General features: G+C 36.8%; 1 protein-coding gene across 1 annotated transcript; it reads left to right on the top strand.

The window, feature by feature from the left end:
• Window positions 1-333: 333 nt before the first annotated feature.
• Window positions 334-11,425, top strand: LOC110924780 (putative receptor-like protein kinase At4g00960). Its single transcript, XM_035986307.1, has 8 exons — window positions 334-1,008; window positions 1,552-1,658; window positions 7,308-7,457; window positions 7,605-7,765; window positions 8,627-8,837; window positions 10,106-10,343; window positions 10,781-10,931; window positions 11,051-11,425. The coding sequence occupies exons 1-8, from the start codon at window positions 365-367 to the stop codon at window positions 11,423-11,425; spliced, it is 2,037 nt and encodes a 678-aa protein (XP_035842200.1). The 5' UTR covers window positions 334-364.
• The last annotated feature ends 11,937 nt before the right edge of the window (window positions 11,426-23,362 follow it).

Here is a 23,362-nt window from a genome sequence, read left to right as displayed (position 1 = left end):
TTTTTTCTTTATTTTATTTAATGCCTCAATAATGCCCAATAATGACGCATCCTCACTACACCCATTTTAGAAAACGCCCAATAATGCCTCTTTGCTGATTGGACCACCACATGACGTAAAATGCCTTAAGATGAGGGCATTATCTTCCCCTTCCACTACACATTTTCTTATAATCAAAACCGAGTGTGGAGAAACAAATACCTTGATAGAGGGCTTCAAACCCTTTAATTTGTATTTATGGGTTATTTTTAAATATGTATCCATATTTCTTCCGACCTGGTCAATATAGAAGACTATGTATACTATTTACTATCAAACTCTTTAAAGATCCTGCATCTCCTCTTTCCTCATACCACACGAAAGTATGTTCATCCTTGACAGAAAACTGCCCTTATGGCTATTATCTTATATTTTCATACATCTAATCCATACAACCACCTTAGCTCAACCAGATTTCCTTTCCTACTTCTGCGAAAGCGCAGCTAACTATACAATAGACAGCACGTACCAAAGGAATCTCAACACCACCCTCTCCACACTCCCCACCACCAACAATGGCTTAGGTTTCTACAATCTCACCATCGGCCAAGGAAACGATACGGTCAACTCGATCGCCCTATGTCGGGGCGACATTAACCTTGAAATGTGTCGTAGTTGTGTTAATGACTCCATTATCAAGTTGCCACAACTCTGTCCTAACCAAAAGGAAGCAATAGGATACTACGACAACTGTGTGGTGAAGTACTCCAACGAGGTCATATTGAGAAACACAAGGATAAAGTTTTATGTGTATCTAGCTAACCCCCAAAACGCAACGGATATCGATCAGTTCAATGGTGCTTTGGGGCCGCTACTGAAGGATCTGAGAGGTAACGCGTCGGCTGGCGGTCCCCTACAGAAGTTTGCCAGCGGGAGCACAAGTGGTCCAGCTTTCTCAACGATTTATGGGCTTGTTCAGTGTACTCCAGACCTATCGGAGATACAGTGTAGTGATTGCTTGGAAGCTATGTAGCACGGGGACTCCATTTATGTGGCCGTACCCGTCTCGGGTACTTGTCGGGGACGGAAACACCATGGGTACTCGTTGGGGACGTTTCCTAAACGTTTCCAATGTCGGGGACTGGTAGAAGTATCCAGCCTGTTTCCATTTAATTTTAGGGTTTTTACCCTTTCAAATTCCACAACCGGCCATTAAATAAATAGACCTATAATATTCGGCTTCTCTAATCTCTTAACTCTCAAGTCTCATCATCTCTAATTCTCTATCGATTGCCAATCTCTCACTAGATGAACCGGAATTTGAAAATGATTTGATTATTGCTAATTAATCACCTTTGAAAGATGTAGTATTTTTGGAATTTGTTTAATGTATTTTTATTTTTTTATATTTTTTTATTGCCGTACCCGTATCTTAAAATTTTGAGTTTTGCCGTTCCTCGTTCCCGTACCCGTTCCAGTGCTACTTAGCTTGGAAGATATAATCAACCGAATTGCACTTTATTTTAATGGGAGAGTTGGAGGAAGAATTCTTGTACCTATGTGCACCTTTAGATATGAGACGTATCGGTTTTTTAACCAGACTGCTCGGGCAAATGCACCATCACCACCACCAATTTTACAGCCATCTCCGCCAATAGCACGACCTTCATCACCACCAGGTATGAGTTATATTTTCTTTATATCCTGAATAAATTATATTATATATTAGGAGATATACATAGATCTGTTTACTTTGAATACGAGTGGCTAAATTAAACATTACGCAGTTACGTCCTAATCAGTTTGATTAAAATATATATAATGAAAGAAGATTTTCGAATTATTTCGGTAAAAGTGGTTGGAGGTGTGGGGCTAATCTTATTAAAAGAAGAACGCGTCTCAACCATCAGATCAATGTCTTCACTATATATGACCAGTTTTTAATAAAATTATATTAAGGAAGGTGGGGTGGTGGGGAGTTTCCGGGGTTCCTTGTTGTGCCTATATCTTTCTATACTAATAAATAAAAATCTTTTTTGGAAATGTGTCACTTTCTTATATTTTCTCACCTTATTTTCTTATTTATCTCTTATATTAAATAATAATAATAATTTTAAACAAAAATATTAGATAAGAATAAATATTTAGATAAGGATAAACATTTGTTTTTATTATTATCATATTAAATAATAATAATAACTTTAAACAAAAAAATTAGATAAGAATATAAACGCTTATTTTTATTATGATCATATTAAATAATTATAATAATTTTAAGCAAAAAAATTGTTAAGAATACAGATTTAGCAAAGTAACATGTTATAGTAAGTAAATAGTACATTAAACTTCAATTTGAAAAGATAAATCTTGACGACTATATGTGTTAACATATGACATTATATTGTATTAAACACGTAAAATATATGAGTTTTTTTAAAGATATATCTTTTTTATTATTTATTATATAAAATTACATTTATGCAAAATAAAAAAACAAAGTAAAATGTTATAATAAGTTAATAGTACATCAATGTTCATTTTTAAAAGATAAATCTTAATTACTGTTTATATTAACATATGACATTATGTTTTATTCAATACATGCAATATACAAGTTTTTATTTAAATATATCTTTTTATTATATATTATATAAAGTTATATTTATGCAACCCGTGTAATACACGGGGTTTTAACCTAGTGTATATATATATATATATATATATATATATATATATATATATATATATATATAGTTAAAAAGTTAATTACACAGATGAACCTTGTGGTTTATAGTTAGTTTACCTTTGTATATTAATTTTTTTAACAGTTTAGGTTTTATAGTTTCAATTTTGTAACACATTTTGGTACTAACACCAAAATTATCAAAATAATGACTAAAATACCCTTCCATTCTTTTTAATTCTATCAATGTAACACCTTTGGGTAGTAACAACTAATTTTATTTAATTTAAATTAGTTTTACAAAATCTATTTTTTTATTTTCATCTTTTTATTATATCTCTTAATTAACATAAAATCTATTTATTTTTTTTATTTTTTTATTTATAAATTTAGATTAAAAAAGTCAGAAAACGTCCGCTCCATTTTTTTTATTAATAATAATACTAGATGTGGTGGGGTTCGGCTACAAAGTCCATTTTTCCTACAAAGTGTACAAAGTCATAAAACACCACAATTTTAGCCATAAAACACACTCAAAACCCACAAATAACAGAGTGAAGATCACTAAAACACAATATCCAAACCTTAACAGTCCATAAAAACTTCAAACACGCCACCGTAGAACTATGAATATAAAACACAACATGACAATCAACATAAAACACACTAATATTAGTCATTCGATCATCAAAGCCTTATCATCCAAAACACAACACAAAACCCCTAAATATGGTGTTTTAGTAATCTCCACTTTGTTATTTATGGGTTATGAGTGTGTTTTATGGCTGAAATTGTGGTGTTTTATGACTTTTTACACTTTGTAAGAAAAATGGACTTTGTAGCCAACTCTCACCCATACTAGATAAATATCTGACTAATATTATGAATATATAAAAACTCTTTATAATATAAATTCAATAATGAAACAAATGATATAATAAGTATCTATTAAGATCTATAGTAATCTTGAAAACACATGAATATAACATCTGAAAATTAGTTAAATTAATATATCAAGATATGTAGCATAATCGAGAAAAACTGTTTAAAAATAACTACAACTAATTTAATATATTTTATAGTAAAGTCGTAAAAATGTATAATCTAATCTGATTTGTTTGTTACGATCAATTACTTGGCACATTTTGAGACGGTGTGATTAAACCATGACGTCTCTATTTTATTTATATATCTATGTGCTTAGGAAACACTTTAGTGCTGATGAGATACAGTCTTTTATTATTATTGTTATTGGTTTCATATTATTTAATCCTATATATTTAAAATTACAAAAATTAAAACTAAGTTTTATACATTAAACATGTGTAATACACGGAGTTTGAACCTAATATCTTAATAGTAATTTATTTGTACATTACCAACTATTATTATACCTATTGAATTTTTATTTATTTAAGATTTTGAGTAACTTCTGTCGTGCTAAATTATTTATCATTTCATAAAAAATTATATATAAATATTTCTTATAAAAAATAAAAAATAAATAGATTTTATGTTAATTAAGAGATATAATAAAAAGATGAAAATAAAAAAAATATATTTTGTAAAATTGATTTAAACTTTAAATGAAATTAGGTGTTAGTACCCAAAGGTGTTACATTGATAAATTAAAAAAAAATGGAAGGGCATTTTAGTCATTAAATTGATAATTTTGGTGTTGGTACCCAAAGGTGTTATAAAATTGAAATAATAAAACCTAAACCTGTTAGAAAAAGTTAGTACCCAAAGGTGAAACTAGCTATAAACCACAAGGTCCATCTGTGTAATTAACTCTATAGGTAAATTTAGAATTTTTTTTATCAATTTATTATATTCTCCTAAATTAGCTAACTAATTAAACTTGTAACTCATTTTTAAAACTCTTTCAAGACAATCTAATTTATGGTAAGATAATCTTTTGATATGTGTAGGATAAGGTGTACGCTAATTTCGATATGTATGATAAATTTTGATATTTGCTCGTGTAATTTTTTGAAAATGTGTAGAATAAAGTATTTTTGCCAAATTAATGAGAAAGAAAATAAATAATAGGAGTTATGAACTCTTTATTGTTTTACCAGTCTGTCTTTTCTTTTTTACATCACATATTAATTTTTTTTTTCAAATGATCGTTCCTTTATGTATAGGGAGGAAAAGAGTAAAATGAGAAACACCTGATGTATTGAGAAACGTAACAAATATGCCTTACAAACGGATTTTTTTTTCAAAAAGAAATTTTCTCCAAAAACTTTAAAAAATCAACTATTCTAGAAAATAAATAAAAAATTATAAAAATGTCGCCGGTAAAACATTTACTGGTTATCGTTTCGTAAAAGAAATTGCATAAGTGTAAATGAAGAATAACAACCAGCTCGGCAATTTTTTAATTTTTTTTCAGATGTATTTGTAACATTTTTATCTTTGTTTCTTTAAAAAAATGGTGGGCAAACTCGCACGAGAAACTTATAGTGGTTCATCTCATCTCTGATCTGGAGCACTTGATCAACATTATCATTTGTCGATTAATTAGTTTTCCTGTTATTCAACCTTTTAAAACATATAAGCGAAATCACCATTCTCGTTATTATAGGACTCCTACTAAACAATCATCAATTTTAAAAAGCAAGCGGTTCTAATAAACAAAAGGTAAAATAAAAATAAGCGAACATTGAACAAACGAACTGTCCAAATAAATGAAAGATTTGAAAACTTTGAAGTTAATGTTTTGCAATGGGAAACTAAATTCATTAAACAACTTTAAAGATCTAGATGTAATGAAGGGATTCACAGCATCAAGTTGTTTAGGTTCAATGACATTAGTATAAGAATTTTTTTATTTTACCTCCTAAAGCATAGGACCGGGAGGCCTTGGCTGAATTCCTGGCTTATTGAAGTTTGACCTTCTTTTTGAACAATCCCAATTGGAAATTAGTTGGTTTTGCAGAGGTCAAACCTACAATGACGAACTCCAACGGTCTTGATTAACTTGTCCACCATCATATCACATGACTTGAATCCATATCGCATAGATTTTAGATATTCTAACTCACTCAGATCTCTAGCGGTTGTGTCACACAACAATTCTTTCTTCTGACCCCGTCACAGGATTACTTGTTTCATTCACACGCATGCCTTCTTCTTGGTCTATCACAAATTTAATCTCGTCATCACGGTTGTTTCTCACAACTGGTTCTTCATTATTGATTGCTTCCCTCACGGATTCTTCACTTTTTCCTTATCCACTCACTGGATTATTTTATTGCATATTGCACATGTTATCTCTCTCCTCGCATCACACGGTTTTTCTGCTTTGATCGTTTCACATGACCAAATTTTCCATTTTACTTGTCTTCATCGTCTAGGCACATCAGAAGTGTAGGTTCATCATCATCTTCTGTTTCGACCAAGAGTGTCTCATTTTCCTTGGTTTTCTTTTGTTGGTTTCAAAATAGGACATTGGAATTAGGAAAGAGAACTTCCTTCCTTTTAAATAACGATTTGTGGAGTTGGTCCGGTTATTCCTGGCATATCTTTTGACCAAACAATCTTCACTTTTAATATACCTTATTTTTCTTGTTTCAAAAATTTCTAACCACCAATACAAACTCCTGTACCGGTAAACTTTGACTTTCTAGAACCTTCAATTCTTAACCCGCGTATAACTCCAACGCGTAATAACCAATCAATCTAATTCGCACTAAACCCAAAAATTAAAAAAAAAAATTAGATTCCTAACCCCTGGTTCGACCCTTAACCGAAAATAAAACTAACTTGCGAATTGAGAAAGAATAATAAAACCTGATCGCGAATTCCCTGTGATTTGATGCCTTGCGATTCCTCTAACTTGATGCTCTGATACCAATTGTTGGCCCTAATGGATCTTTGATCTCTAGACAATCGAATAACTTGAATATATAAACTGAGAATTTGAATTCAATACATTGGAATAGACTGAATTTTACAAATGAAATCTAAGCCCTATTTATAGTTTCTAATGGGTGCGAGTGAATGGACATGTCTCTTCACGAACGGGTGCGTCCTTTGATCTTGTGGATGAGAATTAACATGAAGAGGTGTGTCCATTCAATCTAAAAGTCGTGTCCTTTTCTTTTCTTGTGGCTGCCAATCGATCAAGGGGTGTCTCCCAAGGGATTTCGCCACCCTTGAGGTGGTAGTTATCAACTTCTGAAATTTCACATTCAGTCCCTATACTTTGTAACCGCCAATCTTTACACTAATTACCATATAACCCATGTACTTTAAGAATGTGTACAAATTAAGGATTTCAGAAAGCAATTGAATTGTCTATGTAGTTGTTTGGAATTAAGGTTTATGGAACCAAATTTGACGAGATTGATAGCTGAAATTTTGGAAATAGAATTTTTTGGAGATTAGGTTTGATGTTGCAATGATAATCAGGATATATCCGGGCAGAGAGTGTTTCTAACATTTGGGTAAGCAAGTGGTTTAGGTAGGAATTTTTTGTGATGAAGGATGTGGTCTAGACGATGTTGAGCTTTGAAACATTACAACCCAACAACGTTTCTGTTTGTCGCAACCTTTCATAACCGTTTTCAACGTCTAACTTAGGTCTTTGGGCAAAAATTGATTCATCCCCAACATTTTTCGTTTTCTTCTGTTGCAGGAAAAGAGAATAACACAGCAAGAAATGTGATAATCATAATAATTGTGATAGTCATCGTCATCATAGTAATCGCTTCACTTTGTATCACAATGAGATTCAGGAAGAAGAAAAAGCAAATTACATCTTCAGCAACCATTACAAGTATACATTGTAAGTTCATAAATGGAAATTGATGCATAAGTGTGACCAATAAATATTGTGAGCAACACTTTTGTGTTGTGGATAAATGTTTAACTTGGATTTTCCTATTAAACAATTGTTTGAGTTTTTGTTATGGTATTACCAATGCCTCGAAAGCAATTTCTAACTCCTCATCATTTCTTATAGCTGACGCAACGACAATGGATATTGGCGCAGCAGAGTCTTTGCAGTACGACTTTAGTACTGTGAAAGCAGCAACAAACAATTTTTCTGAAGAAAATAAGCTTGGACGAGGTGGTTTTGGAACGGTTTACAAGGTATGAACTAATCACTTTTGGTAATTATCATTACAATAATTACATTAATTGGGAGCACTTTTTTTTCTACTAAGGGGGTGTTTGGTGTTGTATTTTCAAAATAGATTTTTCGTTTTCAAAACTGCATTTTGAAAAAGCATGTAGGTACATGCTTTTCCAAAACTGCGTTTTGGAGGCAGATAAGCACTTTTTCATCCAAACACTTTTTTAGATTATTTATGTTTTACAAATGCAATAAACAAATAATCACTTCAAAACGTAATCTCAAACACCCTCTAAGTACATGGAACTAATCCCTTTTAGAGTTATAGTAATATATAGATACAATAAAAGCTTAAGATCTACATTTCTTTGGGTGTGTGAATATAAAATGATGGCGCATAAAATTTGGATGGAGTTATCGATTTGGACGAAAGGGGTAAGTTTTGTCAAGTGCGGTCAAAAAAATCTTTTGGACGGGAGTTGCAAAAAGGCCAAATCTCAGAGACGAAAAGACATTTTACTCTGCTTAAAAAATAAATTGATAGTGCTTAAATAAAAATAAAAATGACCATTAAAATGAAACTACAACTATATTATCAATAGTAAATCAAGAGTCTTAATTTAGTGTGGATAATATGGTTGTATGCTTGTAAGCTCTTTCTAATTTTTTTAAATACTTGCCTCCTAATTGTTGTGGTGCTTTACATTTTTACAAGTATAACCATATATACAGCTATATAAGTGTTAAAAAGCTCGTATATATTATACATTGTTTTAAAGCACATATAAACAAGAGTGTAGAAATAACATATTCAATGTAACAACTAAGATTCCTAAAATAATTAAGCATCGGTTTATATGCTATCATATGATATCTAGGGTAAGCTTGGTGAAGGAGACCATATAGCAGTAAAGAGGCTAGCATTGGATTCTGGGCAAGGTGATGTAGAATTCAAGAATGAGGTGTTGCTAATGGCAAAACTTCAACATCGTAATTTAGTTCGATTGCTAGGTTACAGCATAGAAAGAAGCGAGCGACTTCTCATTTACGAGTTTATGCCAAATGCAAGTCTTGACAAATTTATATTTGGTATGTTCTTTAAGACCATACATCCTTTTGAATACCACATGTTGCATTGCATTTGTCGTATAAGGGTTTTGGATATTTTATTTTAATACCAAATGCAAGTATCCATAGGTAAGCTGGATAATTCCTATTTTATTATAGGAAAATTCCATTGGATTCTAACCAACTTTTACAATTGTTTCAGTTAATTCTTTCAAACTTTTTTTTTTCAATTTAGTCATTGTGCTAATTCTCCCAATTTTATATGTTAAGCAAGTTAAAGTGATGGGTGACTTTTTTTTAGAATTATTCTTCTAATAAAATTTGTTGGCTTGGAATAATTAATAAACTTTAAAACCTAAAAATCATTAGGCCTCCCTTCATGACCAATATCCTATGTCTATCATTAGGCTACCATCACCATCTCCCGTCGGTAACAATCACCATCCATCACCGATCACAAACTTAACAACACCATTAAAACTAGTTGGTTTATTAGAATTAGTCGGTGTCATTTCTCACATTTCCCCCTTGATCATCCTCGAACCTAATTAAGCTACATCAATTTCCCAAATCCGCAACGTAGGAACCAAAATTAAATCGTCACCGACAATGTTTGGACAAGCTTTGACTATGGGGGAAACCATTGTGGGTTAGACATGAAATCGGAGCTTGATTTACAGCCATGCGTTTTGGACGACAAAACCGGATTCCCAAACCTAGCTGCTGACATAACACACACCGTATCAAGGATTCAGATAGGATGCAAGAATGTTCACTCTACTTTGGTTTCGTACTCTCACTAGAGGGGTATTTGGTTCAGGTAAGATGAGATGAGGGAGTTGGCAGACTTAAGTGTTAGGTTGAACAAGGCGGTGCAATGGAGTTTCACATGAATATTGCATGGAAATATTGGTATTAGCATTTGTGGTGTGGTGGAGACGGCCATCAATGAAGATGATGATGGTTGTCGTGGGACATATTTATTAATATTAATTTATATTGTATAATTATTAAATTCACAGGTAAAATATATAGGATTAACACATTACCAGTGACTACATTTGGACATTTTTTTGAGTGACTTAATTAGATCAATTGTAAAAGATGTTTATATTTCTATGAAGTTTTCCCTTTATAATATCACAAATAACCTCATAAAAGACCTAAAATTTAATAAAAAAAGGAAAATATTGTTGCTTGATCAATTTAACTATTTAACGTGGGTAGAAAATGACGTTTTGTTGCAATGGATATTGTTACTAATACCCAATAAATGATGATGTTTGCAGATCCAATTAAACGTACAGTTCTTAATTGGGAAAAACGATACAATATAATCAAAGGAATTGCAAAAGGACTACTATACCTTCATGAAGATTCCCGTCTAAGAATTATTCATCGTGATATGAAGGCAAGTAATGTTTTGTTAGATGAACAATTGACACCTAAAATTGCTGATTTTGGAATGGCAAGGTTGTTCAAAACTGAGGAAACCCAAGGAGACACAAGCCGAATTGTTGGAACCTAGTAAGTACTCATCCTTTAGATTTTGTTTTAGTTATAACTCAAGGACCACTACGACTTGTTTATTTTCATCATTCTAAGGCAGACCTGTTATTACTACAAATTCAAGCATTCCCTCTGTTGTGATCGAGTGTACGCTTCTACATTAATATTTCATGTGGCGTTTCTTAGAACAAATGCGTTATAGTAATAAACATAAATGGAAGTCCTTTTTAAAAGATAATAACTATCACAAAAATTTCAAAAATTACGATATGTGATCATGACATGATGGTTGCCATGTCACGTTGTACAATTGTTGTTTTTGCATTACGAGATTTGCTTTAAGACTATAGCTTTCTTGTACTAAGAGCTTCAAAATATTTAAGAGGTTTAAGTGTGTTTGTTGATATGTAGTTGTATAAAGGAAAGTGTTAACCTTTTCTCCATCACTCTTATAGTGGTTACATGGCGCCAGAATATGCTATGCATGGGCAATTTTCAGTAAAGTCAAATGTCTTTAGCTATGGTGTGTTAGTTCTAGAAATGGTATCCGGTCAAAAGAACCAAAGCTTTCGAAGTGGAGAGAGCATAGAAGATATTCTTAGCTATGTAAGTATCCTCCCTGTCTACAAAGTCTAGAACACCATATATACACCATTGAGATCATAATATATTTCTCACACACACATATATACATATATAAAACAAAAATTATGATTATTTTTTAGGCATGGAAAAGCTGGCGGAATGGGACAGCATCAGATATAATAGATCCCACATTGAAGAGTGGATCAGGTTCATTGCGTGACATCATTAGAAGCATCCACATTGGATTATTATGTGTCCAAGAAAATGTTATTGATAGGCCAACCATGGCTTCGGTTGTTCTTATGCTTAATAGCTTCTCCATCACGCTTCCTGTACCCACAAAACCTGCATTTTTTATACGCAGTACCATTGATCCTGAAATGCCACTCCTACAAGATTACAGTTCTTCGACAGGGAGCAGTGGTTTAGAAAAACCTAAAGTATTTAAATCTAGATCCAGATCTTCTCAATATTTTGCAAATGAAGTTTCAATATCTGATTTTGGTCCTAGATAGGCATCTAGAATGCAATTGATATGTTGCAAGTAAATTGAATTGTTTTAGTGAATAAACACCATTTGATTTTACGACTTAAATTTCATGTTAAAGATAAAGGTGTAAACTTGGATTTTCTTTTGTGATTGTAATGAGAATTGCAATGTTTATTAGTTATAACTATGTTGCATATGTTTGACATAGTCATATTGTGATTTACTATTTTACATATACTTTTTGAGTTATTGCAGGAAAATAGAACATGTTTTTATTTTACATATACTTTTTGAGTTATTGCAGGAAAATAGAACATGTTTTTATCACATCCCAACCGATAGCGGAAACATCGTAGTGAGACGAAAACCAGATTGCAGAAAATAATCTTTAAAATAAACCTTTTCGTCACTAATGGGTCAGCTTTCTCGAGGACACCTTTAACGATGACAAAACAGGCTTTTGCGTCAAACCTGAAGTTGTCGGCCCAAGACTTTTCTTGACGACATGTCGTTGATAAAGGCCGTGGTATCAGACGAGTTTTCTTGTAGTGAAATTTGAGTTCTACTAATTAAAATGTTCATATTGTACATAATGTACCTTTTTATTGCATATGTTCCCAATAATTGTCTATAGAAATGAACATGAAGAATTTTCAACAAGAAAGCAAAGACTGAACAAAAAAATTGCAAAATACAGAGCTATTTGTTGTTTAATTAACCCGTCGTGTGGCACTATTCACTTACGCAGCGTCTCTGAAACTTATCACACAAGCATTAGAAGCTCAAATCTTGAAGAGATCACATATATGTACAATCATGTACCAAGGCTTCTGACTATTATGATTTCTGAAGGATTCGGCACCCAAAATACACAGTTATGCATCCTCAAATCATGTAGTCCGGTGCGTCTACTTCCCGATGTGATATTTGAAGTACATACCATGGAACCAATGGGTTCACACCTATGTGAACTAACGGTTGCATCCACTTTCATGTCTTACCTGTGACAACCCTCAAAATCCCATGTATTCCGTACAATTTATTAATAATAATTAATGTGCTTGACGACTGTGTGGAATTACGTAACTGCTTTCTGATATCTGTGTTATATTTACATGTGCATGTTGACACACTAATAGTGTGCAGAAAAGTTACTAAATAGTCCTGTATGCTTTCCTGAGTGTTGGGAATTAAAAATGTTACAAAAAGATGTATATAGGACACTATATGGAATAACTTAGCACTTTAACGAACTGGTATCTAACCGAACAACCGGACATTACCCGGAACACTAAAATATTGTAAAAAGCATTGTTTTTATTTTTCTGAGCTAGTTATGGTTCCCGAACATCATGACACCTCTTACAAAATATCTACTAACTAATATATGTAACTAATACTTAAGATGAAAGTAGATTGTAACTATTTAGTTTAACCTATGCTAGACCCCCCCCCACCTAATCTATGGCCATCATGGCCCCTACACAACTTGATTTTATTTCATTTGTTTATTAGATCATGTCCCCCCCCTACATGACACATTACACAAAGGATTTAGTGGAAACTTGGTTATAAGTAATGCATGAAAGGTTTAGTGCTCATTTCTCACATTTCACCAACACACACCAAAACTCTCTCTTCCCTCCTCCCTTGGCTTTGGCTGAACTCACCACCACCATCATCACCTTCATTCAATCTTGCTTTATCCATTCCATTCATAGACAAAGGTGTATTAAGGTGAATCATGAGGTGTGTAACTCGCGGATCATCAAAGACCTTCTTCGTTTGCTATTAACCACCTCATTTCTTCTCTTGATCTTCCCTAGCTTAAAAGCTAGTAGTAAGTGACTCTAAACCTCTTCTTGATCTTGTCTAGAGTGGTTAATAAGCGTTTTGTCGGATAAATCGTGAACACTAAAAATCAAAACTAAAAAGTCTTGCTAGAGTGATGAACTTGTTGGTTAAAGAGTAAATAATGATGAAACATGGTAATACAAGATAAATCTAAAATATATGAGTATTAGTTTGCTGTAAATAACTTATAACCTGTTGTAAATCATTATTAGAATGAATGGTAATCATATGTGTGCGTTTTAGTAGCCTTTAGACTGATAACAGCTTGCTGATGTGTATTTTCAGCCGCCTTTAACAGGCTGTAAACAGGGCATAAATTCAACGAAAAACCGATATTTTGAATCTAAAATATGTTATTATGAAATACGGTTCTAATGGAACTGGAATCGTAATTTTTGGACATCGTTTACTATTTTTAAAGTATTAATTTGTAACAGTAACTTAAGCTGAATTTTGACAGCAATAAATGGGTGTCATACTTTCAGTCATAACCTGAAATTTTTTGATGAATCGGACCATGAAATATGTACAGTAGATGACAACCGATGCATATGTAATTACCCCACTGGAATTTCGTAAATCCGACACTCGATGAATTTTTAATAAATTGTTCCGTGGACTGTGGTCAGAAATACACAAATCTGAGTTCAGTCCGGAACATGAATTTTTATAAAATATTGGTAATTAACTGGGCCCCGATATTTTTACACAATAAAATATGGAACGTTTAAGAAATTCTGTAAAAATTTGGGAATTTTTGGAATAATTTAACTATTTTATTTAAATGCCCGAAAACAGCCGGTTTTGAATATTAATGCTGAATTGATATAAGTTGTGACTTGCGTGTCTAAATGTCGAGTATGCTATCCGTGAATGATCTAACATGTTATATATGTTATGCGCATTATCGTATGTTTGATTTTGAGTGGGGAATGAATGGGAAATTTAGAGGGCATAAACCGCTAAAGTGATGCATGTTGTGTGATAGATACGTGTAGGAACTTTGTGTTCTATTTAAAAGCCACTAAATGACTAACTGGTAAATCATACTAGGACGTGATTGACCGACCTTGACTGTTAGCTATATTGAGAATCTAATCGAGCAAACCGAGGTGAGTTCACACACTTTCTAAGGCATGGGATTCCCGGTGGTTTGGGAATGGGTTAAAGAATTAAAACGGAATCTACATATCTTACTTAAGTAGGATATGTACGGCCATCCTCCTCGGGTAGGCTGCCAGTATTAATCCTGCGTATTCTCTTTGGGAGAACTACGTACGTTCGTCCTCCTTGGGTAGGACAACAACCTTAAAACTTACTAGACAAAACTCTATCATAAGTCCCTCATTTTATATCGACTTAATCGCCGAGGCCAATGGCGAGCGGGTCATTAGTTAATAGCGCTATTAGGTTTAATAAACCTCACACCGTGCCAGTCGGACGGGCGTGTACTAGTGGACTATGGCAAACCATCAGTGATGATAGACACTGATGTAGGGCACAACTTACTTGCGTAGTAGTCGATATCATACGGTCTAGTAGTTCACACGGGGAAGCCCCCACTAATCATGAACAGGGTATGGGTAATAAAGAATGAACTGGTTAAACTTTCTTTCAACTACGGGGTAACCCCCACGGCAATTACGCCAACGAAAGACAAACCACGTTTTCGGAAAACAACTTAAAACTAAACAACCAAACGTGAACTCACTCAACTTTGTTGTTGACTCGTTGTTACATGCCTTACAGGTCGCTAACTGCTTGGAGCTTGCACGAGGAAGGAGTCGTTGTGGTGTACGGACAATTATGTCCCGTGTTTAATATATAATCCTTATGAACTTATTAAACCTATCTGTCGGACTTTAAACTTATGAACTGCGAACTTATGTTTTGAACTTTATGTTTATGCTTCCGCTGTCTAAATTAAAACTTGGTTAACTAGCTTTTGGTCACCAATCGTATTGTGGTTGGCTTGATTTATTTAAATACGTTGTTCAGTATGATTGGTGGCTCGATCCTGGTCACGTCACGCCTCCAAGCGGTGGTACTCCGCATGGTGGATTTTGGGGGTGTGACAGATTGGTATCAGAGCCATTGGTTATAGTGAACTTGGTTTTAAAAGGGAAAAGTTTTTCGATAAAACAAGACTATAACCTGTACAGTGCTCAACGATCCACAACGACGCTTCGCTCCACGTGCAAGACTCGACACCATAAGTGGTATGATATATGTTATATTGTCGGTTAGATAGTTCTCACTGTGCATTAGTTAATGTGATAATTGCTATTTGAACCTTGTGTGCTTACTCTCTCCTGTCGTCCCACACTTACGCACTTTCGCGACACTTTTCTCACTTACGTTGCTTCATCATGAAGATCATGAGCGGACGCGGAGGACGTATCAACCTCACTCAAGCCCAGCTGGCGGCTCTGATCAACGAACGAGTTGCTGAGGCACTCGCAGCTGTTCCTGCAGGAGGCATAACCTGCTACTTCGACCTATCTTAGGTTGTTTAGATCTTACCTTTGCAAACCTACCCTCGTGCTTAACCTTGTCATTTATTCTCGCACCACAGGTCAACATGCTCAGCCTCCTGTGTGCACATTCAAAACCTTAATGGATTGCCGACCAAGCACTTTCAGCGGCACAGAAGTTGCTGTAGGCCTTCTTCACTGGTTCGAGAAGCTGGAGTCTGTTTTCGAGATGTGTGATTGCCCGGAAGATCGTAAGGTGAAGTATGCTACTGGAACACTCGAAGGAGCTGCGTTAACCTGGTGGAAAGCACAGGTCCAATTGCTTGGGTTGGCGGTTGCTAACGCTACCCCATGGAACGGCTTCAAAGAACTGATTAGAGAAGAGTATTGCAGTCGTGACGACATCCACAAGCTAGAGGTGGAATTTTTCAACCTGAAGATGAAGGGGTCTGAGATTGAGGCGTATACTAAGAGGTCAAACGAACTGGCCATCCTGTGTCCTACTATGGTGGACCCTCCTTACAAACGCATTGAGCTGTACCTTAAGGGCTTGGTGCCAGAAATTCAAAGCCACGTAACCTCAGCTAACCTTGGCACTATACAACAAATCGTCAAGTTGTCTCATCGTCTCATTGATCAGGCGGTTGAGCAGAACAAACTGCCCAAGCGTATTAGCGCCACTACTTCTGATGCTCCCAACGACAATAAGTGCAAGTGGGATGGAAATCTGGGCAAGGGTTCTGCTTCAGCTCAATCTCAGCAGAGAAAGACAGATGAGTACAGGAGCCCCAGTCAGCAGTCATCTGGAAATCAAGGTCAGGGTGGGTACAAGGGAAATCACCCTAAGTGCAATCGATGTAATCTGCACCACAACAGCCAGTGCAACAAGGGTCGCTGTCAGAGATGTCACAAGCTGGGCCACGAAGCCAAAGATTGCAGGAGCCCACGTCCTGTGAATCAAAATCGCCAACAACAACAAGCTCCACAGAACCACCAGTAGCAGCATCAGCAGGGAAATAAAGGATGCTTTCAGTGTGGCGCTGAAGGCCACTTTAAGAGGAACTGCCCCCAGCTGAATCAGAATCAGAACAACAACCAAAGGAACGGGAATCATAATGGGAACAACAATGGAGGCGACAACGGAGGTAACAATAATGGCAATGGCGCCCAGGGTCGTGTATTCGTGATTGGTCAGGGAGAAGCAAGGAACGATCCCAACGTTGTGATGGGTAAGTTTCTTCTGGACGACTTCTTTGTTACTGTTTTATTTGATTCGGGTGCCGATGCTAGCTACATGTCCTTAGAAGTTAGTCAGATGCTTAAGCGTACTCCAACACTTTTGAACACCAAGCACATCGTAGAGTTAGCAAATGGTAAAAGTTTAGAGGCTACACATATAGTCAAGGGTTGCAAGCTTGTCCTTGCCAATCAGACCTTTTCTATCAACCTCATCCCTATCGTTCTGGGTAGTTTCGACGTTGTCATTGGGATGGATTGGTTGTCTCAACACCAAGCGGAGATTATTTGCAAGGAGAAAATCATCCGCATCCCTCGCCCTGGTAAAGAACCCCTTGTGATTCGTGGCGACAAGAGTGGTGCTGTTGTAGGCATCATCTCTTTCCTTAAAGCCCAGAAGTGTTTACGAAAGGGCCACACCGCTATCCTAGCCCTCGTTACTGATGCATCCGCGGAAGAAAGGAAGATAGAAGACATTCCTATTGTACGCGACTTTCCCGAGGTATTTCCTGAGGAATTACCTGGCCTTCCGCCTCATCGACAAGTCGAGTTTCAAATCGAGCTAGCTCCTGGAGCAGCACCAATAGCTCGTGCGCCTTATCGACTTGCTCCATCAGAACTCGAAGAACTGTCTACGCAACTACAAGAACTCTTGGAAAAGGGATTCATACGTCCTAGCTCTTCGCCTTGGGGAGATCCAGTCTTGTTTGTAAAGAAGAAAGATGGTACTTTCAGAATGTGTATTGACTATCGCGAGCTTAACAAGGTGACTGTGAAGAATCGTTATCCTCTTCCACGTATTGACGACTTGTTCGACCAATTGCAAGGGTCGAGCTATTACTCCAAGATTGATTTGAGATCGGGATACCATCAGCTAAGGGTCCGAGATGAGGACGTCTCCAAAACAGCATTCAGAACTCGTTACGGCCATTACGAGTTTCTGGTTATGCCATTCGGGCTGACGAATGCACCAGCGGTCTTCATGGATCTCATGAACCGAGTGTGCAAGCCTTACCTGGATAAGTTCGTTATTGTGTTCATCGACGATATCCTGATCTATTCTAAGAGTCAGGAGGAACACGAGCAGCACGTACGACTTATGCTGGAACTTCTTCGAAAAGAGCAGTTGTATGCCAAGTTTTCAAAATGTGACTTCTGGCTTCGCGAAGTCCACTTTCTAGGCCATGTGGTAAATAAGGATGGAATTCATGTGGATCCATCTAAGGTTGAATCGATCAAGAATTGGTCTGCACCCCGCACACCAACAGAAATCCGCCAATTCTTAGGTTTGGCAGGATATTACAGAAGGTTTATCAGAGATTTCTCCAAGATTGCGCAGCCTCTCACTTCACTGACTCAGAAGGGTGTCACCTATCGTTGGGGTGATGCCCAGGAGTCCGCATTTCAGCACTTAAAGGAGAGACTTTGTAGCGCACCTATCCTCTCTTACCTGAAGGCACAGATGATTTTGTGGTTTACTGCGATGCTTCCATCCAAGGACTTGGTTGCGTGTTGATGCAACGCGACAAGGTCATTGCCTACGCATCACGCCAACTTAAAGTTCACGAAAGGAACTACACTACTCATGATCTGGAACTGGGAGCAGTTGTTTTCGCGCTTTAGATATGGAGACATTACCTGTACGGTACCAAGTGCACCATTTACACCGATCACAGGAGTCTCGAGCATATCTTCAAGCAAAAGGAGTTGAATATGCGACAACGCCGATGGGTCGAGCTCTTGAACGATTATGAATGCGCAATCAAGTATCATCCGGGCAAAGCCAATGTTGTGGCCGACGCCCTCAGCCGGAAGGATACTATACCTAGGCGTGTACGTGCGTTACAGCTTACCATCCAATCCAACCTTCCAGCTCAGATTCGTGATGCTCAGGTTGAAGCATTGAAAGCAGAGAACATCAGGGCTGAGTCCCTACGAGGACCGAGGCAATGACTAGAACAAAAGGAAAACGACGCCTACTATGTTAACGGACGCATCTGGGTTCCACTGTATGGAGACCTGCGCGAGCTTGTGATGGATGAAGCGCATAAGTCTCGTTACTCAGTACATCCTGGCTCGGACAAGATGTACCATGATCTCAAGACTACATACTGGTGGCCTGGTATGAAAGCCAGCATAGCAACCTACGTCAGTAAATGCTTGACTTGTGCCAGGGTCAAGGTCGAATACCAGAAACCATCAGGCCCACTCCAACAACCAGAGATACCTAAATGGAAATGGGAGCAAATATCCATGGATTTCGTTACTGGCCTGCCCAGATCTCAACGCGGAAATGATACCATTTGGGTGATCGTGGATCGACTGACCAAGTCTGCACATTTTCTGCCTATCAAAGAAACGGATAAGTTTTCTACTCTAGCAGACATCTACCTAAAAGAAGTGGTATCAAGGCACGGAGTGCCAACCTCCATCATTTCTGATCGTGACGCGCGTTTCACCTCTGAAATGTGGCAAGCTATGCACAAGTCTTTTGGCTCACGATTAGATATGAGCACCGCTTATCATCCACAGACGGATGGGCAATCAGAACACACCATCCAAACTCTTGAAGACATGCTTAGGGCATGTGTAATCGATTTTGGTAACGGCTGGGAAAAGCATCTCCCGTTAGTGGAGTTTTCATATAACAACAGCTACCACACCAGCATCCAGGCCGCTCCGTTCGAGGCGTTGTATGGACGCAAGTGCCGATCACCTCTTTGTTGGGCAGAAGTTGGTGACAGTCAAATCACCGGCCATGAACTAGTAGTAGATACAACAGAAAAGATTGCTCAGATACGACAACGAATGGCGGCAGCTCGTGACCGTCAGAAAAGCTATGCCGATAAGCGAAGAAAACCACTCGAGTTCCAGGTTGGGGATCGAGTACTACTCAAAGTCTCACCTTGGAAAGGTGTAGTTTGTTTTGGCAAACGAGGCAAGCTCAACCCGCGTTATGTCGGACCATTCGAGATCATTGAGAAAATTGGCAAAGTCGCTTACAGGCTGAACCTACCTGAAGAACTCAGTGGAGTTCACAACGTATTCCATGTGTCGAATCTAAAGAAGTGTCTGTCAGATGAGACCCTCATAGTTCCTCTCAAAGAGCTCACAATCGACGACAAGCTGTGATTCGTTGAGGAACCAGTAGAGATTACGGATCAAGACGTTAAGATTCTCAAGCACACCAGAATACCTCTCGTTCGAGTTCGTTGGAATTCCCCTCGTGGCCCAGAGTATACCTGGGAACGAGAAGACCAAATGAAACTCAAGTATCCCCAGCTGTTTAAGAAAAATGCAACCACTACTGAGGCTGAAGCTACTGCAGAATTTCGGGACGAAATTCCAAATCAACGGGGGGATGATGTGACACCCCAGGAAAATCAGGAAAACAACGCAACTTAACTAGCTTCCTCAGTAACCACGCGCTAAATTTCGGGACGAAATTCTCTTAACAGGGGGAGAATGTGACAACCCTCAAAATCCCATGTATTCCGTGCAATTTATTAATAATAATTAATGTGCTTGACGACTGTGTGGAATTACGTAGCTGCTTTCTGATATCTGTGTTATATTTACATGTGCATGTTGACACACTAATAGTGTGCAGAAAAGTTACTAAATAGTCCTGTATGCTTTCCTGAGTGTTGGGAATTAAAAATGTTACAAAAAGATGTATATAGGACACTATATGGAATAACTTAGCACTTTAACGAACCGGTATCTAACTGAACAACCGGACATTACCCGGAACACTAAAATATTGTAAAAAGCATTGTTTTTATTTTTCTGAGCTAGTTATGGTTCCCAAACATCATGACACCTCTTACAAAATATCTACTAACTAATATATGTAACTAATACTTAAGATGAAACTAGATTGTAACTATTTAGTTTAACCTATGCTAGACCCCCCCCCCCACCTAATCTATGGCCATCATGGCCCCTACACAACTTGATTTTATTTCATTTGTTTATTAGATCATGTCCCCCCTACATGACACATTACACAAAGGATTTAGTGGAAACTTGGTTATAAGTAATGCATGAAAGGTTTAGTGCTCATTTCTCACATTTCACCAACACACACCAAAACTCTCTCTTCCCTCCTCCCTTGGCTTCGGCTGAACTCACCACCACCATCATCACCTTCATTCAATCTTGCTTTATCCATTCCATTCATAGACAAAGGTGTATTAAGGTGAATCATGAGGTGTGTAACTCGCGGATCATCAAAGACCTTCTTCGTTTGCTATTAACCACCTCATTTCTTCTCTTGATCTTCCCTAGCTTAAAAGCTAGTAGTAAGTGACTCTAAACCTCTTCTTGATCTTGTCTAGAGTGGTTAATAAGCGTTTTGTCAGATAAATCGTGAACACTAAAAATCAAAACTAAAAAGTCTTGCTAGAGTGATGAACTTGTTGGTTAAAGAGTAAATAATGATGAAACATGGTAATACAAGATAAATCTGAAATATATGAGTATTAGTTTGCTGTAAATAACTTATAACCTGTTGTAAATCATTATTAGAATGAATGGTAATCATATGTGTGCGTTTTAGTAGCCTTTAGACTGATAACAGCTTGCTGATGTTTATTTTCAGCCGCCTTTAACAGGCTGTAAACAGGGCATAAATTCAACGAAAAACGGATATTTTGAATCTAAAATATGTTATTATGAAATACGGTTCTAATGGCACCGGAATCGTAATTTTTGGACATCGTTTACTATTTTTAAAGTATTAATTTGTAACAGCAACTTAAGCTGAATTTTGACAGCAATAAATGGGTGGCATACTTTTAGTCATAACCTGAATTTTTGATGAATCGGACCATAAAATTTGTATAGTAGACGACAACCGATGCATATGTAATTACCCCACTGGAATTTCGTAAATCGGACACTCGATGCATTTTTAATAAATTGTTCCGTGGACTGTGGTCAGAAATACACAAATCTGAGTTCAGTCCGGAACATGAATTTTTATAAAATATTGGTAATTAACCGGACCCCGATATTTTTACACAATAAAATATGGAACGTTTAAGACATTCTGTAAAAATTTGGGAATTTTTGGAATAATTTAACTATTTTATTTAAATGCCTGAAGACAGCCAGTTTTGAATATTAATGCTGAATTGATATAAGTTGTGACTTGCGTGTCTAAATGTCGAGTATGCTATCCGTGAATGATCTAACATGTTATATATGTTATGTGCATTATCGTATGTTTGATTTTGAGTAGGGAATGAATGGGAAACTTAGAGGGCATAAACCGTTAAAGTGATGCATGTTGTGTGATAGATACGTGTAGGAACTTTGTGTTCTATTTAAAAGCCACTAAATGACTAACTGGTAAATCATACTAGGACGTGATTGACCGACCTTGACTGTTAGCTATATTGAGAATCTAACCGAGCAAACCGAGGTGAGTTCACACACTTTCTAAGGCATGGGATTCCCGGTGGTTTGGGAATGGGTTAAAGAATTAAAACGGAATCTACATATCTTACTTAAGTAGGATATGTACGGCCATCCTCCTCGGGTAGGCTGCCAGTATTAATCCTGCGTATTCTCTTTGGGAGAACTACGTACGTTCGTCCTCCTTGGGTAGGACAACAACCTTAAAACTTACTAGACAAAACTCTATCATAAGTCCCTCATTTTATATCGACTTAATCGCCGAGGCTAATGGCGAGCGGGTCATTAGTTAATAGCGCTATTAGGTTTAACAAACCTCACACCATGCCAGTCGGACGGGCGTGTACTAATGGACTATGGCAAACCATCAGTGATGATAGACACTGATGTAGGGCACAACTTACTTGCGTAGTAGTCGATATCATACGGTCTAGTAGTTCACACGGGGAAGCCCCCACTAATCATGAACAGGGTATGGGTAATAAAGAATGAACTGGTTAAACTTTCTTTCAACTACGGGGTAACCCCCACGGCAATTACGCCAACGAAAGACAAACCACGTTTTCGGAAAACAACTTAAAACTAAACAACCAAACGTGAACTCACTCAACTTTGTTGTTGACTCGTTGTTACATGCCTTACAGGTCGCTAACTGCTTGGAGCTTGCACGAGGAAGGCGTCGTTGTGGTGTACGGACGGTTATGTCCCGTGTTTAATATATAATCCTTATGAACTTATTAAACCTATCTGTCGGACTTTAAACTTATGAACTGCGAACTTATGTTTTGAACTTTATGTTTATGCTTCCGCTGTCTAAATTAAAACTTGGTTAACTAGCTTTTGGTCACCAATCGTATTGTGGTTGGCTTGATTTATTTAAATACGTTGTTCAGTATGATTGGTGGCTCGATCCTGGTCACGTCACGCCTCCAAGCGGTGGTACTCCGCATGGTGGATTTTGGGGGTGTGACATTACC

Source organism: Helianthus annuus, chromosome 17, assembly GCF_002127325.2.
Source record: "Helianthus annuus cultivar XRQ/B chromosome 17, HanXRQr2.0-SUNRISE, whole genome shotgun sequence".
In the NCBI taxonomy this organism is placed as follows: domain Eukaryota; kingdom Viridiplantae; phylum Streptophyta; class Magnoliopsida; order Asterales; family Asteraceae; genus Helianthus; species Helianthus annuus.
This window is presented reverse-complemented; position numbering and strand designations above follow the sequence as displayed.